The sequence below is a fragment of the Pleurodeles waltl genome, chromosome 9 (genome assembly GCF_031143425.1).
Source record: "Pleurodeles waltl isolate 20211129_DDA chromosome 9, aPleWal1.hap1.20221129, whole genome shotgun sequence".
NCBI lineage: Eukaryota > Metazoa > Chordata > Amphibia > Caudata > Salamandridae > Pleurodeles > Pleurodeles waltl.
The window spans coordinates 316,036,851-316,052,653 of NC_090448.1; the positions used below are offsets into that span (position 1 = coordinate 316,036,851).

The 15,803-nt window shown below is 45.5% G+C and overlaps 1 protein-coding gene across 3 annotated transcripts in view; it reads right to left on the reverse strand.

The window, feature by feature from the left end:
• Positions 1–15,803, reverse strand: part of SEMA3F (semaphorin 3F) — a 274,062-nt gene that overhangs the window by 55,803 nt on the left and 202,456 nt on the right. For all 3 annotated transcript variants that reach the window (XM_069206827.1, XM_069206825.1, XM_069206826.1), the window contains 5 exons: positions 12,687–12,826; positions 10,229–10,343; positions 7,191–7,260; positions 2,214–2,358; positions 1,463–1,685 (listed from right to left, as the gene is read on the reverse strand). In XM_069206827.1, coding sequence (XP_069062928.1) covers positions 1,463–1,685; positions 2,214–2,358; positions 7,191–7,260; positions 10,229–10,343; positions 12,687–12,826 — 693 coding nt within the window. The remainder of the gene's footprint in view (positions 1–1,462; positions 1,686–2,213; positions 2,359–7,190; positions 7,261–10,228; positions 10,344–12,686; positions 12,827–15,803) is intronic.

Sequence of the window (15,803 nt, forward strand, 5' to 3'; positions counted from 1 at the left end):
TCATGGTGCCCAAAAGAATATTCTTCCTATAATATTTCTCACAAATGACATTTTTCAAGTGCATGTCCAAAAACGGTAGGAATACTCTTTTGAAACTGCCTTAGATTGCTCCTGCTAAGCAATTAGTCTGTTGATCCCTTTTGCCTCTGGCCTTCCTTCTCTGCCGCACCTATTTTTGGCACTTTCTCCAGCTTTCAGCCCACTCCAGCTCTGTCCCTTCCCTTGTGTCACATAACTCCCCACTGTTTTTTTCATCCTTCGCACTGGGGAATTTATTCAGCACTCTCTCATTTGCTTCCTGAACCTCTCGAGAAGTGTGACAGTGTCCTCAAACAAAAGGTCATGTTGTCTTGACAAAAACGGTGCAGTAGCCTTTAATCATAAAAGAGAATTGATGTAGGCCTCAGTGTGTTCCGGCTGGTATGTTGTCAGATGTCTCACTAACTCTGTCGTCTCACCAAGGACATACCCCTATTGTATAAATACAGGCAACAATCATTGCACGTCCATTGATGCCAATGTAAACCTAAAAAAAGCCAAATAACGTACAAGCGGTGAAGTGACATTCATTTTAACAAGACAATCCGCAGTGCCTCGAAGCCATGAAATCGATTTTGCGTTGCATCTGCTACTCTCTTCCGATGGACTTGCGTAAATGGCATCTAAGTGCATCTCCATTCTGTCGGAGTGGGTATCAACCCAGTTCCTTCCTGTTCTCATACAGCACCAAGTGAAAAATCTAAATACATTTCTTGTACAAAATTAGTAAAAAAAACAATGGACATTTTTTTTCCAAACTCTTCCTTACGGGAGTTCAGTGTCGCACTTTCCACCTTTTGCATCCCCTTCTAGAGTCTCGCACGTGTTTGCTGTGCGTTCTCTGCTAAAAGGACAGCGACCGCAGATGAGGATCCCAAAGGGTCAGTCATCTATGTCAAGTTAACTAGAATTCACCCTAAATTTGTTGTTGAGGTGTTGGTTATTGATCAATAACACGGTACCATCAGCATCCTTAACACAAAATAAAATGCAGTCTTGCACAACAGCATGTTTACCATCGACTGCAATAGTGTATATGATGCATAGCATGTGGTACTTGTCTTGTTTTTACGTAGCAATTTCCATACCTCCTAGCGAGGCCTAAGGTGCTTTTTAACAAAGAAAGCGTATTAAGGTGAGGAAATGGTGTGTATGATTTTCAGGCTGGACAATAACAAACATAACCACTTGCAGATAGTAGTAGGTAAATGTTTCAGGGCTATCGGAAGCTCGCATTTAAAGACCATGCAGATACATAAAAATAACTTATGTAAGGAGTCCGTCCCCTTTCCACGGGTATGCTTTCATATGCAATCTTTCTCCCATCCTGCACGCTCTCCATGGGCACCGGTGCTAGAACAAAATACATTCCTAATCCTAATTTTAGGGGTGTTATTATTATATATATATATATATGTGGTACCTGTGCCCAGGAAAAGCACCTCATAGCGCCCGTCAGCTGCATCTACTTGATCCACTGCGATGGTCGTGAACCTGTAGTTGACATTAGTGCGGATAACCAGTGGCTGTCGGTGCACTGGATACACTGCGTTGTACATCATTGGATGAGTGCGCATGAAGTTGATCACTTCATCAGGATAGTCCTTTGTCGATTTCATGGATGGGGTAAAAGTACCACCTGGACACTAAAAGATTAAAGGAAATCTAGCTGAAGGAAAGGCTTAGAAAAGTGAGATCAAGCACAAGAACATAGCATGCAAGTACGCAAAAACGTGTTCTTGGCAACAACATGGCATAAATTCCGGCCTTGAACAGGCCCATTGCAAAAGAGACCTAATGCAGACGTAGTACACTAGAAGTCAAAAACAGGCAGGTTATAGTAGTCCAAGACAGAAATGGAGGTGGCTGCTATGTACTTTTTATCACTATTGCACCATATACAAATGATGTAAGCTGGACAAAGAATGCGTTTAACAACACAGACTGCACAAGGGTGGTGTAACATTAAGCACATACAAGGATTATAAAAAATCTGGATAGAATGTGTGCTTTTAAATGGCATTATAAACAGTGAGTACACAGATAATCATTGAATGGGGTTGGACACGAATGTGTGGTCATGGATTTCACAACGTGGCTCTCAGCAGAAGATAATAATTCCTGAGTTTCCATGTGCTGGTACATAAAAGGATGAGTACTTAGTACATACTCACCGTGCCTGGGCGTGGGTAAGGGATTTTGCCGGTGTATGGCATCCACTGGTAGTTGGGTCCTTCCTTGTGTGCAAAAGGTCCATTAAAAACCATACGGATGTCGGCCATAGAATAGACGCACACAGCAGATCCTTTGAACACAGATCTGTGGAATGATGAAGAAGGTCAAGGCAACAGGCAGGGAAGCAGTCACTCATGCCGACAGACTTAGTTATTCATGGAAATTATAATCAATAGACAACTTAAGATATATGTTGCTGGAAAAGGTTTTCAAAGATACACATCATAATGTGCCAAATCAAGGACTTGACACATACTGAACTTCTAACTCAAATATTCAGCAGCAGAAGACCTTTCTCATTTTACCACCAAATATTACCCAGAAAAAGACTGGACACTGGGTAATTTCATCTGCATAAAAATCTAGCCTCTGTCTGTAGAACAATATCCATCCAGTGGAGGACTTCCAAATAACTTTTGTGGAGCAGGGAATATTACCAAATAACAATTGATACATAAAATCTCCACCACAAGAAAATACTATTTACCGTTAACCTCACCTCTCATTTTTCAGCCGCAACTCAATTTTGCTTAGATAGAAGCAAAGCAAAAAACATAAAATACATAACGTTTACCTCCAAAAAATGAATGGATCTTCAGAAACCGTTTTAAGGTAAGTAAGGTTTTGTATCATTACTTTGAAAATAGCGATGTCCTAAGTGAAGATATGCCAGTCTGACAAAATGCTTCATTCTTGCTTCCCTCTTTCCTACCTTTGCTCTCCATTGGACTTGCAGTGTATTATTTATCTTTCCCAGCGACATCATGAACTTGTACTTGGGATTGTGGTTGTGGTTGTGGCGTTACTTGGAGGTCAAATTTATCATCCTTACTCCAGTGATAGAATAGTTTAGGAAAGGGCAGCTCTCCCCAAAATAGTGCAGGAAGCGTATGTACTATTCTAACTCCAGTCCTGGAATATTCTATGGAAAGTTAAAAATCATCCCAGCATTTTAATAAAGGATTAAAAGATCGTAAATCTGCATTTACTGGAGTGCTGCCCGGAGGGTGCCACTTAAGGTGAAAAAACAAAAAAAAACAAGAAACCAAGGAATACCAGAATTCACTCACACCCCTAAGGGATCCACTCCTAACATCTAATGGGATACCTTCTCACCCTTTGAGGCAGACACTGCTCCTAGTCTTGTTATTCCTCTGGGTCAGGCAAGGTAGAATTTCACCAGAGACAGAGCCACACAATTACACTGATATGGTCTGTTCACTCCAGCAACATTCTGCCATCTTAAAAATATTAGTCCAGGAAATATTGGGTTTAAATGTAGAGATGTCATCTAGATGAGCAGAGCAACGCTCGTGCATGGTTTCTCCCGTGAACACATGTTCATAAATTACTCCTTGGCAATGCTGCTGCTTTCAAGTATGACTTCATTAAACCCATTCCTAATACATTTAAGAAAGCATGTGGGGTTTCCATGGAAACGAGAGGTGTTATTGTTCACAGGTTTGGGCGACCTATAAACTGTGAAGCGGCACCCCCTATAACGCTTACATAGGGGCTCTTTCTATGCAACTACCCCCCTAGGATTATTTTCACTAAAGAAAATAATGCTAATGATCTATATAAACAAGGTGAGGAAACATGTAAATCCTACGCTATCCAGATCATTGGAAGGGTGGCTCATTAATTTGAGCCTTTGATGAGAAAACGTGGTCTCTCCTGGGGTCATTAATTCGAACCCCAGCAAGAGAGACTCGGGCTTCAGCCATTAAACAGAGTACCCTAAATTGGGTAACAATGTGATCTTGTTTTTTCAGTTCTTAGACACTGAAACCAGATTACTCCACGAGCACAGCCCAAACATATGCCTGAAACAGCTCAGGCAACCCTGCCCTCCCCCCCCCGACTCGGAGAAATCTTCACGTTTCACATGAAACAAAAATGGACTAAGCATACTGCGAGCATGGGTGGCTGTCGCTGAGGTGGGAAGACGAGAGAGAAGCGATTGGAGAACCCCCTCTGTGATATGTTAGTACAGGGAGGCCCATGATTTCCTGTGTTGAAGAACCTCACATACGATCTCACCTTCTAGAAATTCCATCGCCTCATAGGGCCTCTGGCAGACAGCCACAGCATTAATAAAAAAATGAAGAAAAAAATGTTCGAAACACTGTTTTTATGAGAAAAACTGGACAACTTGCAAAATCACGTAAAAGGGAAAAAAGACCGGTTTCTGTTTTAGTTGGCAGTCGCGCGAGGTCTTGCAAGCATATGTATGGTGGCTCATAAACACCTTTGCCTCTGCACACCTAAGCGTGTGGAGGAGTTCTTCAAGCAGGGCCCTGGGTTTGAGGTGCGATGGCGGGTCATCCAGGGTATTGCTCAGCTAGCTCAAAGGGAGGATGCTTGCTAGGAGACTCTCTGGAGCAGGAAAGTTAGATTTGTGCGGCCAGGTCAAAATGTAAAGTGTTTTGGATTTGAACGGACTTAACTTAAGGATAGGGATAATGACTCCTGGGCATAACCCACCTCCAGCTCATTATGATGAGATAACAACTCTTAGGTTAAAGCAATACCTGCTCTTCAGTACTAGCCAATTGCCAGGGTCGAACTGGGCGGAAAGTAGGCCCAGGCACCGAAATATAAAGTTTTCCCATTCGTGAATTGGGGCAGCTTTGAACTTGTAAAGATACACTGTATATGTTATTTGTACGGGATGGAAGGAAGACCGCACAGAACTGAGCTTGCTGCAGGCAATACTTGTTATGATTTCAGGGAAATCAACTGTAAAACCCACCAAGCAGACCATAAAACAGGTCCACAGACAACCACAAAACCGACCCTGCACTGGCTTTTCAGACCAGCCTCTCAGACACTGAGTGATTGCCTGGAAGGTTAGTCCAACCCTGCACATTGCATTTCTACATGGTAGTGATACCCACACCTTGGTCTTCCAACTAGGCAATCACAATATCGCCTATATGAATGGGATTTTATCAACCAGTCCACTATAACTAACCTCTCAATAATGTCATGTAATGTTAAAGAGACGCTGTACACATTGCTGGCCAAGGGATACCAATAGCCCTCACCTGCAGATGTCGAATGGCTCTATATTCTGACCATTCCTTGACACTTAGTTGAGAACACACAATAACTATAATATCACGGTATCCCAGTCTGTCCCGGCATAGGCCTGTCCCTCACATCCCTCTTTCTTCCCACATCCATAAACTCCCAGTAAGCAACCTTCTCCTTCAGCATATAACTCTGCACCCAGAATGTTAAGAAGATCTAGGCATATAACTGGGCCTCAGAGGTGCCAGCACACTTCAAACCATACATTGCATGTCTGTGCTTCACACCTCATTAGACGCAGCATCCCAAACTCTCTGATCACTCACAAACGAAACAAAAGCACTTACCACTGAGGCTCAAAACAGAGCCAACACTTTTCCAAGCAGACACCCCACACAATGCAGCATGCTATCCCAGGTAGGTATGCTCTTAAGCCCCCAAAACAGGGGTATTAAGTGCTTTAAAAAATGCTACAGTAGAATATAATACAGTATCAGCGCCCTTACATGTGACAGTTTCTGCTAAGGCAGTCAGACTGGTGGGACAGGGCAAAGCACCGACGTTCACAGAGAGGGCTTCAAGGGGAGTCCACACACAGACAGCGAGCTGCCTCAAAGGGCAGCAAGTGAGGATCCAAACACTGAATGCTAAGGGGAGTTGTGAGCAAGTGCTGCCTAAGAGGAGCTATGTGTACCCACAAGGTGAAGCTGCTGTTGACACTGCAGGTCACACACACACTGTGGATCTGATCCATGGTGTGTTCTTAGTACTGCTGAGGTAGGGGGATATCCTGGTCAGGATTGAGGTGCACTGAGAGAGGTGTGTAAACCATTCAGGGTGGGAGTAGTGGGCCTTGGGCGCTGTAGTTAAGAAGTGAGGTGCATTAACTGAGCTGGGTAGGTGTACTGCTAAAATAGCTGGCTTTGTTGCTGTAGGGAGGAGCTCGGGTACCCCTGCATGACGGGGGTGTTGAGGTAGAGAAATAGCTGGCACCTGCTGAGGCATGTAAAAAGCGAGGGGCATTACTGAGCTACATGAATAAACAAATGCTGAAACACCAGGGGCAGATGTTGGTGACATGGCCTGCTTGGGTTATGCTGATAATATTTGGGGTGCATTGAGAGAGTTAACGGGGGCGTTCCTTTGTGTAAAGCATGAATGGGGCGATAAGGGTTATGAATGGAGTTTGCTGGTGAGTCATTTTGGTGGACAAGTGGTAAAGTAGATGGCCACGGATGTGACAAAGTCTCGGGTATTTTGAGAGAACTATCAGGACGTGATCTTTCTGCGAATATGGCTTTGTGTGTGGTAGGTAAGAACTGGGGTGCAATGAGGGAGCTGGAGCAAGTAGCAGTGGTGAAATATGAGGTTTACGCTATGTAGGCAAAGACTGGGGTGCATTCTATGAGTTGTGCGAGTGTGTCTTAAGTGTGCTGATAAATCTGGCACTGGGTGAGGTAGTTAAAGACAGATGTATTAACAAGTTGTTCTCACATAGCTGTTATTAATATCACCACTTTTGTCGTTTTAAATATCTCAATAAAAGGTGTCAATATTATTTTATCAGAGATTACTTAAGGTATCGACCTTTGAAGATGAAAGGCCGAGATGGCCTTGCCTGGATTCAATATCTGTAACCACACATCAGACTAGAGATTGATGTGACAGCTTAACGTCGCTGAGGTATCTTGCGGATACTGACAGAGTAGTGTCAGCTTACCGGTGCTGTATCATCAGTCTTCTGGTGCGGTATCAAAGGTCGAGGATACTTTAAAGTTCCTGGGCCCCAAGTCCAGCAGCAGCATTTGACCTTGCATAACACAGGGCTGAGGTGCCCTCTCGGTCCTGGCTGAGAAAGTCCACTAATAAGTACAACTTACCCAGAAGCAGAAAAGACGGCATAAATAACAGGATTCTTCACATCCTGACTCTGCTGGATAAAGACATCCTCTGGGGGAGGGAACAAGAAAAAAAATACACTTAAAGGTCAGTTAATCATGGAACACAATGCAGAACAGCACCAGAACCTCGCAGAAGGGCGCACCGCAGATGGTCCTCTGAGGTTTGGAAATTAATGCTCAGAAAACAATTCCTTTAGCACACAGCTGAGAAAGCACACAGCGACCTCCACAGAAAGTAATCACGCATGGAAAGAGCACTACACACAGGGCTAGGCCACAGGGACCACCCTTCCTCGAAAAACAGAATCAGGCACATAGCTGGCTAAAGGGCATGGTGATGCAATAAAGGCATGTTTCGCAGAAGGCGCGCATTAAACAATGCGGAGCAGGCGGCTTCACACAAAGAAAAGCAGAGTGGTCAGAGACATCAGGCAAGTAAGTACTGCAGGCAGCGCCGAGCATCGTGAAGCGCCAAGTGGACTATGAGGGGTGGCACAGGCCCGAATGCAATAAAGAAAAAAAATACTCCGCTGAGCCGTACACCCTGGCTAGGTAACGCAGGCCTGGCTAGGTAACGCAGGCCAGCCTACGTCTGGGTAGAATGGATCCCTCGCACCCGAGGCCCCGGTGCCACTGCGCCTGCTGCACCATTGGTGGCTTCGTGAAAGCACTTCATCGACGGGGGGGAGGGGGACATGACTTCGTAGGAAGCTGTGAAAAAAAGCCGTTTGTACCCTGAGGGGAGGATGCAGGCTCTGGAATGCCAACTATTACTGCTCACGGGCGTGGCTCTTTTCGGAGTACTGCGCCCAGCTGGACTACTCCAGTATCAGTCACTATATGTGGTCTCGTGGAAGGAGCACGCGTGCTGCGGAAACCATGACGCGGCTGCCTTCCCTGTGGTCTGGGACAGGTCCAGGGTCGACGACCTCGCGGGGTCCAGTTCCAGAGCCAGGGAAATGAACGCAACCTTACACTGTGGTGTCAGTGGAGCGGCTCAGCACGTTAGTGAGCACCGTGCTGCGGGATGAAGTGCCCAGTTATTTACTGCTCCTCTCCCAACCACCAGGAAACCAGGCCAGCAGTTCTGGGGTCTCAGGTGGCCAATGGGAACGAAGCACTCCTCGTCAACGAACACCCACTGATTGACAAACGTCTTACAACTTGATAGAAAGCACAGTACTTTAGAAACACGCGACTTCTCAGAAAGAACTCTGCTCATGTGCATCAAATAATGCATTAAAAAAAAAATCAGTTTAACATATCGGCCATACTGTAGCACAGTCAGCACACTGCTTCATAAAAGGCGTGCAAGTTCACTAAAAGCAGACTGCTCCATTCACGTCCAAGAAGAACGCAGTCTACAATGCCTTCAACTTCACAGAAAACACACTGCTTCACGCACACTCATTGAAAGCACACTGCCTCATGAGCACAGAAAGCACGCCGCCTCATGAGCATAGAAAGCACACCGCCTCATGAGCATAGAAAGCACGCAGCTTCATGCCATGCAGGTTCCCTGAAAGGACATTGTGACATGGAAGCAGATTAGGTCACCGATAGCGCGCAGCTTCATAAGAGGCATGCTAACTCCACAGAAATTAGCTGTTCAAAAACATGCACCTTCACAAAAAGTACTATGTCATTTAATATATATATATATATATACACATATATATATATATATATATATATTTTTACAGAAAGAAGGCTACCATTACAGTCAACACTGCACTTTTTAAACAACCGACACAATAGTTTGTTGTCGAAAATCTAGATGTCTTACTAAAAATAGTGTGAAGTAGTGTTTCCTTCTTGCCAGCATGTATTTGGTAACTGGGAAGATCAGGCAATTCCATGAAGAGACTGGCTGTAACACATTAGTACCACATGTACAATGTTGCAAACTGTGCCAATTACAAGGCTTCGGGGTAACCCAGAACTGCTGTACTGATCTACAAGCTAACCTTCTGTTGCCTCCAGATCACAGCGGCATACTGGAAAGCTATACTCTGTTGCCTTGAAAGGTAGAACACCTCGCAGCTCTTTTGCCCATGAGCTCATCTTCCATTGAACAGTGGCGACGGGCATAGGGCCAGCATAGGGTGTGGCATCTAGAACCGCATGATGGGCCAGGGCTCTCATGGCAGGTGTATCAAGGTTGAGGAGGGGGGGAAGTCAGGGAACAATGAGTACGTGGTAAGAAATGCACAAATTAATTAGGACCAGGAAAAAAACACGGAGAAGATAGGAAGCATGGAGCAATCAGAAAGTGCACCACTGTGCACATGCAGATGGCAATATCGATGAGTGGGAAGAAAGCAGTGCTTAATTTGTGCTTGTTGTTTCCGGTGCCGAGCACCAGGGCTTATTCTTCTGCCTCAAGCATCTGATGCGAGCAAAAGACACATATGGGAATGACGGAGGAAGAGAAAAACGAAAAAGCGTCACAAATGGGAGAAAGTAGAAAGCTGCTAGAGTGAGCTGAAGGGGCAGGGAGTGGCTTTATATGCATTGAAGAGGCCCAAGATGGCTTTAAGATTACGCTGCCTCAGTACTCCGTGTTCACACATTTAATTGCAGCAGCCGAGTGTTTAAGAGTAGTTCTTTGGGCACCGGCACCTTTTTATTTACAAACTAAGCACTGGAAGAAAGTGCAAGATTATTGTGGTAGCTAAGAGCATTAGGAAACGCTTAGCTAGGCCAAAAGGCTTCTTAATACACCATACTATCCCTATATCCCATCACACTCATCCCAGCGACATATATCTGGTTTGGTCCTATACCATGTTTGTTTACGAAACTAAATGTTAGCGTGGCATAATCTGAACTCTCAAATGATGTTCTTTTATATCAACAGTGCACAAGAGTTCACAGGAGGCAATGCACACCTTCTCAACTGAATGCCACCTGAAGTTTCAAAATGAGGATATCTATCACTGGTACATGCGCAAAGCCTGGGAATGAAAGCTTAAATATTGGTGTTTTGAGGAGGTACAAGGCTCATTTGTACTTACGGAGCTCATCAAAGTGCGTTTCAATGTTGTCAGCACCAGGCACTGAGCAGATGAGTCGGGCCTTCAGGAAAGTGCTCCACTTGTTCACAAGGCAACAGTGCCCCCCATCGTCATTCTAAAAAGAGGGAGGAAAACAGAGAATTAGCCATCAATTTCAGTACCAGCTGAGGGGGTGAGGGTAGTGACTCCTGAGAGATTCATTTTTAGTGCTCCTATCGATGGTGCAGGTAAGACAGAACGCCTGCTGTAAGAGGTTCCACCTTCAAAGAGTGATGCTGATGGCAGTGCATCGACTAAGGAACGGGGAGCGAGAAAGGGCTTTGGGGGCAGTTGAAGAGATTCTATGTCTGTAGCAACATGCAAGATGTGGGAAATTACCTGGGAACATTGGTTGCTCAAAGGAATGGTTTGGTGAGTGCCTTCAGAGGACCTGTACGTGTTTAGTGGACTTTTAGGTATGTTGTATCTGCTGCCAGAAATGGTGTACGAATATTGTTTGTCTGGGAACTAGAACGAATAAAATAGGAGCAAAAAGTAATGGAGATTTGGGGAAAGAATCAGTAGAGCTGATGGAGAAGATTTAGAGATTTCCAAATAAAACAGTCATGGAGTGTTGGTAGGGATTGGTGGGGCTGTGTGGTTTCGTGTAGGAGAATTGAGAGTGGTGGAGCAGTGGCAATAATATGTGAGAGCACACAGAGGATCGAGACGAAAGGATATAATGTTCTAGTGTGGGGTTATGGTGTAGCAGTGGAGCCATGGAAGTAAAATGTGGTGTGCGAGCACAGGGTTGTGGAGCTGAGGGGACCCTGGGTATGGCCTCAGTGTGATGGAGCGGTGGTGATATACAGCAGAAGGAAGGCAGAGAAGCCGTACCAATTTGGGGGGATTTCCAAAGAATGGTGGAGATGAAGGGATTGGAATTGCTGTAAAGGGTATGAAAGAGGTCTTGGAAACACGGAGCAGGGCTGACTATTGAAAACGGTAAAGACGACTGTGTAGGAGTCATTCTTAAGGTTGCAGCGTACTGAAACTGAAAGAGGAGTAGGGAGTGGTGCACTGGCTGTGGTAAATATATACTGAATGGTGTAGGACTGCTGGCTGTGGAATAGCGGAGAGGCTGGTGAACGAGCACTGAGGGAGCATTGACAAAGGCGTAGGGGGCTTTCTTTGTAGAGCTGACAGCTGTATAGAAAGGTGTAGAAGAGACCCTGAGGCTGGTCTGGCTATGGCAGCACAGCACAGAACACTACTGGAACACTGCCCAATAAGGCGCTACATCGAAAGGTGCAGTGATATGGAACATGCTGTATGGAATTGAGTCAGTGCAATCCTAAGAACGATTCTGTGTAATGCTTCAGATGAGCTACTTAAGAGTGCACTATATGGATGGGTGTAGATGAGCTGATTAGGAAGAAGCACACTTTACAGAATGGTGTAGGGGCAGAGCCTAGAAACATGCAGTATGGAACGGTGTGGGTGCACTGCCTCGGAAGGCACTGTTGGCAGCAGTCTCTGTGCACTGCTTAGGAATGATTTGTATGGAACTGTGTAGGTGCACTGCCTAGGAAGGCACTGTATGGTATGGTTTGGGTGCACTGCCTAGGAAGGCATTGTACAGAATGGTGTTTGTGTCCATCCTATGAAGGGACTGTATGCAATGGCATGGGTGCACTGCCCTGGAAGGCACTGTACAGAACGGTATGGGTGCACTGTGCAAAAAGGCACTTTATGGAACAGTGTAGGTGCAATGCCTAGGAAGGTAAAGTACAGAATGGTGTTGGCGCTAGAGCACTGCCTAGGAAGTTACTGTACAGAACAGTGTGAGTGCACTGTCTAGGAAGAGACTGTACAGGATAGTGTGGTGCACTGCCTAGGAAGATAGGGTACAGAACAGTGTGGGTGCATCTCCTAGGGAGGCACTATTTATGGAACGGTGTGGGTGCACTACCTAGGAAGGCACTATATGGAAAGGTGTAAGTGCAATGCCAAGGAAGGTACTGTACAGAACAGTGTCGGTGCACTGCCTAGGAAGGCACAGAATGGAACTGTGTGGGTGCAATGCCTAGGAAAACAATGCATGGAACGGTGTAGCTGCACTGTAAAGGAAGGCACTGTCTGGAATTTTGGGGGTGCACTGCCTAGGAAGGCACAGTATTGAATGGTGTAGGTGCACTGTCTAGGAAGGCACATTATGGAATGGTGTAGGTGCACTGCCTAGGAAGGAACAGTATGAAACGGTGTAGGTGCACTGTCTAGTTAGGTGCTGTATGGATCAGTGTAGGTGCGACAGACAGGTGCAGTGTATGGAACGATGCAGGTGTGCTACCTAGGAATGCACATCTTGGCGTACAGATAAAGGCTATGACAACTGCATGTTAGAAGATGATAGGGGACAAAACAAAAGTATAAAATAATCGTAAATGGTTTGAGATCGAGCCCCGAAAAGCAAACCTACCAAGCAAATCCTCCCGATGCGGGAGAAGACGGTGGGGCTCTGGGGGGCGTCGGCAGACTTCTCCCGGAAGAAGAAGTAGAGCTTGTCGTCGTTCTTCTCGGCGCTGTCTGGGATGAGCTGGGCATGCACAAAGGCCGGGTCTGGAAGAGAGGCCCAGGAAAGATTGTCAGCCTCTGACCTGCCGTCGCGCGTGCGCACACAGAGACCAAGAGCTGGGAAGCTGGTACCCATCAACACCCGAGCAGGGACGGCAGCAGGTGCAGGGCGCCTAGCCCTGTTGAAGCCACCACAGGATCCCCGGGGAGGGCTCATTAGAAGAGCTGTCTTCGCGCTGAGCACATAAACCACGACCTCAGGTAATCCCAGGAGAGCAGAAACTATCAAATTAAATAGCCCATTTCGGAATATGCTCCATTTTAATGCCCTGGAGCCCTTACCAGTGCTTTAAATGGGCAGGCACTGGCCGGTACTGAGTACCTGCACATCTTTGATTTGATAAGAGGAGTACCTGCACTTCTCAACCCTGCTACAATACATTTAATGGGAGAGTCCAACACGTCTCAGGAGCAAACAGGTGCTCGAAATAGTGAGTACCTACACTTCTATATTTCTATTTAAGGCACTGGCCCTAACATCGATATAGTTATTCACCCAAACATCTGAGGCATGACACAGTAAAATGAGTGCCACAAAAACGTTTACAGCAATTACAACTCATCACATGGAGCTATAGGGTAAATAAGCTGTTTCGTCAATGGTACTGTAAATCACCAAATATCTCAAGGAGTTACTTCTGATAAAAGCCAGTGATATTTATTTGTGTTTTTTTTTTTTTTTTTTTTTAAATAGAGCAGGCCAGATCCCTATGGGTATCAGAACGCGTTAAATTAGGAAGAACAGCTCCCATGCGAGTTGGGTGTGTGTGTGAAATAATGGAGATTAAAAGGTAACAGGATATTCTAGGACTGAAGTTTGTACACTCCCGTGCACCTCCAAAATAGTTACAAAGCAGGTGAGCCCTGCAAAAGTGAATACAAAATGTTGGTAAATTGCAGGATTTGTGACAAGAAAATGTGCTTTTGAATGTACCAAAGACTTTGAGATTTGGTTACATATTACTGAATCGCCAAGAGTTTAAGAAACTTTTAGGAATCGCTAGTGGAAAGGGACGTCTTCCAAATAGCAATTCCTTATGGTGTACATTAATGTTTTGCAACTGAAATCCAGTTGCAAAACATTAACATTTTACTGAGTACTGAAAGATAGTGATAACCCATTTGAAAATAGGAAGAGGTTCCCAAATGGCCCCTTCCTCTTTGTAAATGGTCAAAATACACTTTTTAGTAGTAGGCAGTGTTTCAGGAGCCACTGTCTACAATTCAAAATTCTTTAGGCAAAACAGCCTGCATTAAAGAAAGACTGCATTATTTTAAATCAATCACAGATATGTTGGTCTGCTGACCCCAGTAGGCCACCATCCCCGTGATGGCAGTGAATTGCTGTGGGCAGCAATTTCCAACCTACCTCCTTAATATTCATGAGGCAGATAGACTCGCAACCAACTGCGATTCAGTATTTTGTGAAACAATCGTTTAGTACATAGGATGGTTCCCAAAATTATACAGGATTCTCAAAAAGTTGGTGCACAAATTGCAACCACTTTTTGCAAATCCTATCGTAGTACATCTGACCCTTTGCACCTCTGGCCACTTACCAAACAGAATAATATTTTTATATGAATGCAGCCTGCTGAGAAGTAGTGAGGCCGCCTTAACCTATTATCCACAGGAGGTCGATAAAAGAAGACCTAACTACCAGGGTAACAGCAAAGGCTTATTACTTGCAACTTTCCAATCAGGAAGACTAACTAGTCAATATAATTTAATTGTAAGGGGATGCTCTGGCTGAGAAAGTGGATTTCTGTACAAGTGTTCTGGGTATGTGTATACTGCGAGAGCTCTAAACACAATGTTAATCTTGTAGTGAGAAGAAAAAGACACTCGATTGCTTACCCTTAGAAATTTCATCACATAAGTCGTACAAATGCTAACATGTAGTTTGTACTCACTCACTTTAGAGCTTCTAGAATGAATAACAAGCCACCATAGGCTGAAAGAAGCTTGCCACCGTTTTCACTGGCTCGTTCTGTTAACAACTTGAATACACTCAAATAAATAGAAGGATGCCAGACAACTACAGCCCCAATTTCCAAGCAGCTATGGGTAGAGGTCAGAGGGCCACTTCGCCACACCCTGCAGCTGAATGTCAAGAAAAGACGTTTGTTCAAAAAGTATGCATATTTTCCCATAGGCGCCATGAAGTACATTACACGCAAAATGTTTTACTAGCAGCCCTACTGTCCCGTTTATTGTTTCTTATGTGACCACCCGCAGGGGACTCGGTGGAATTCCGGCTGCGGATTCATGGGCAGGCCAGCGCGAGGCCAGGAAACGGGGGGGGTGTCTCCTGCCCCACGCTGACAGGATTGTTCAGGTTACACATTTCACGCCCTCTTCACGGCTAAAACCCGATCTCCCTGGACTCCGTTAGCTCAGCTGTCACTGGAACGTCCCCGCAGCTGGGCGCGCTACCGGTGATGCACTTGTTGCACGCATTGCTCATCCGTTTTGGGATTAGAATGGGGATGGAGACGGGGGGGGGGTGAGATAAGTGACCTAGATCAGTTATCGGAGATGACGGGGTCTTCTTACACTTGGCCACTTCTGGAAGTGAGAACGGACCAGGCCCCGTTCCAGCCACTAAACACTCGCATTGGCCAGCCATCGAGACCCGCTCCCTGCAGTCGGCGCCATTTCAAGAGCAAATCTAATATTTATTTACGCTTGGTTGAAAGAGGTGGCGGCAGTCAGCTATGTGAAGGGGGTCCAATGTTTGTGATGTGCCGTCGCACCTTATAAAGCCCTATCCGTTAAGGTCAAGCGGCGCTCGCTGCCGCGTCACAGGCCTCCTTCGTGCTCAGACGAGCAGAAGAGCGGAGGTACTCCTGTGAGGCACCACCAGGCCTGCCTCACAACCTGGTGAGTACAGCCCAACCTTGAAAATAAACCAAAATTAGGGTTAACAAAACCATTAGATCTGGCATTGCCAGCACACTTT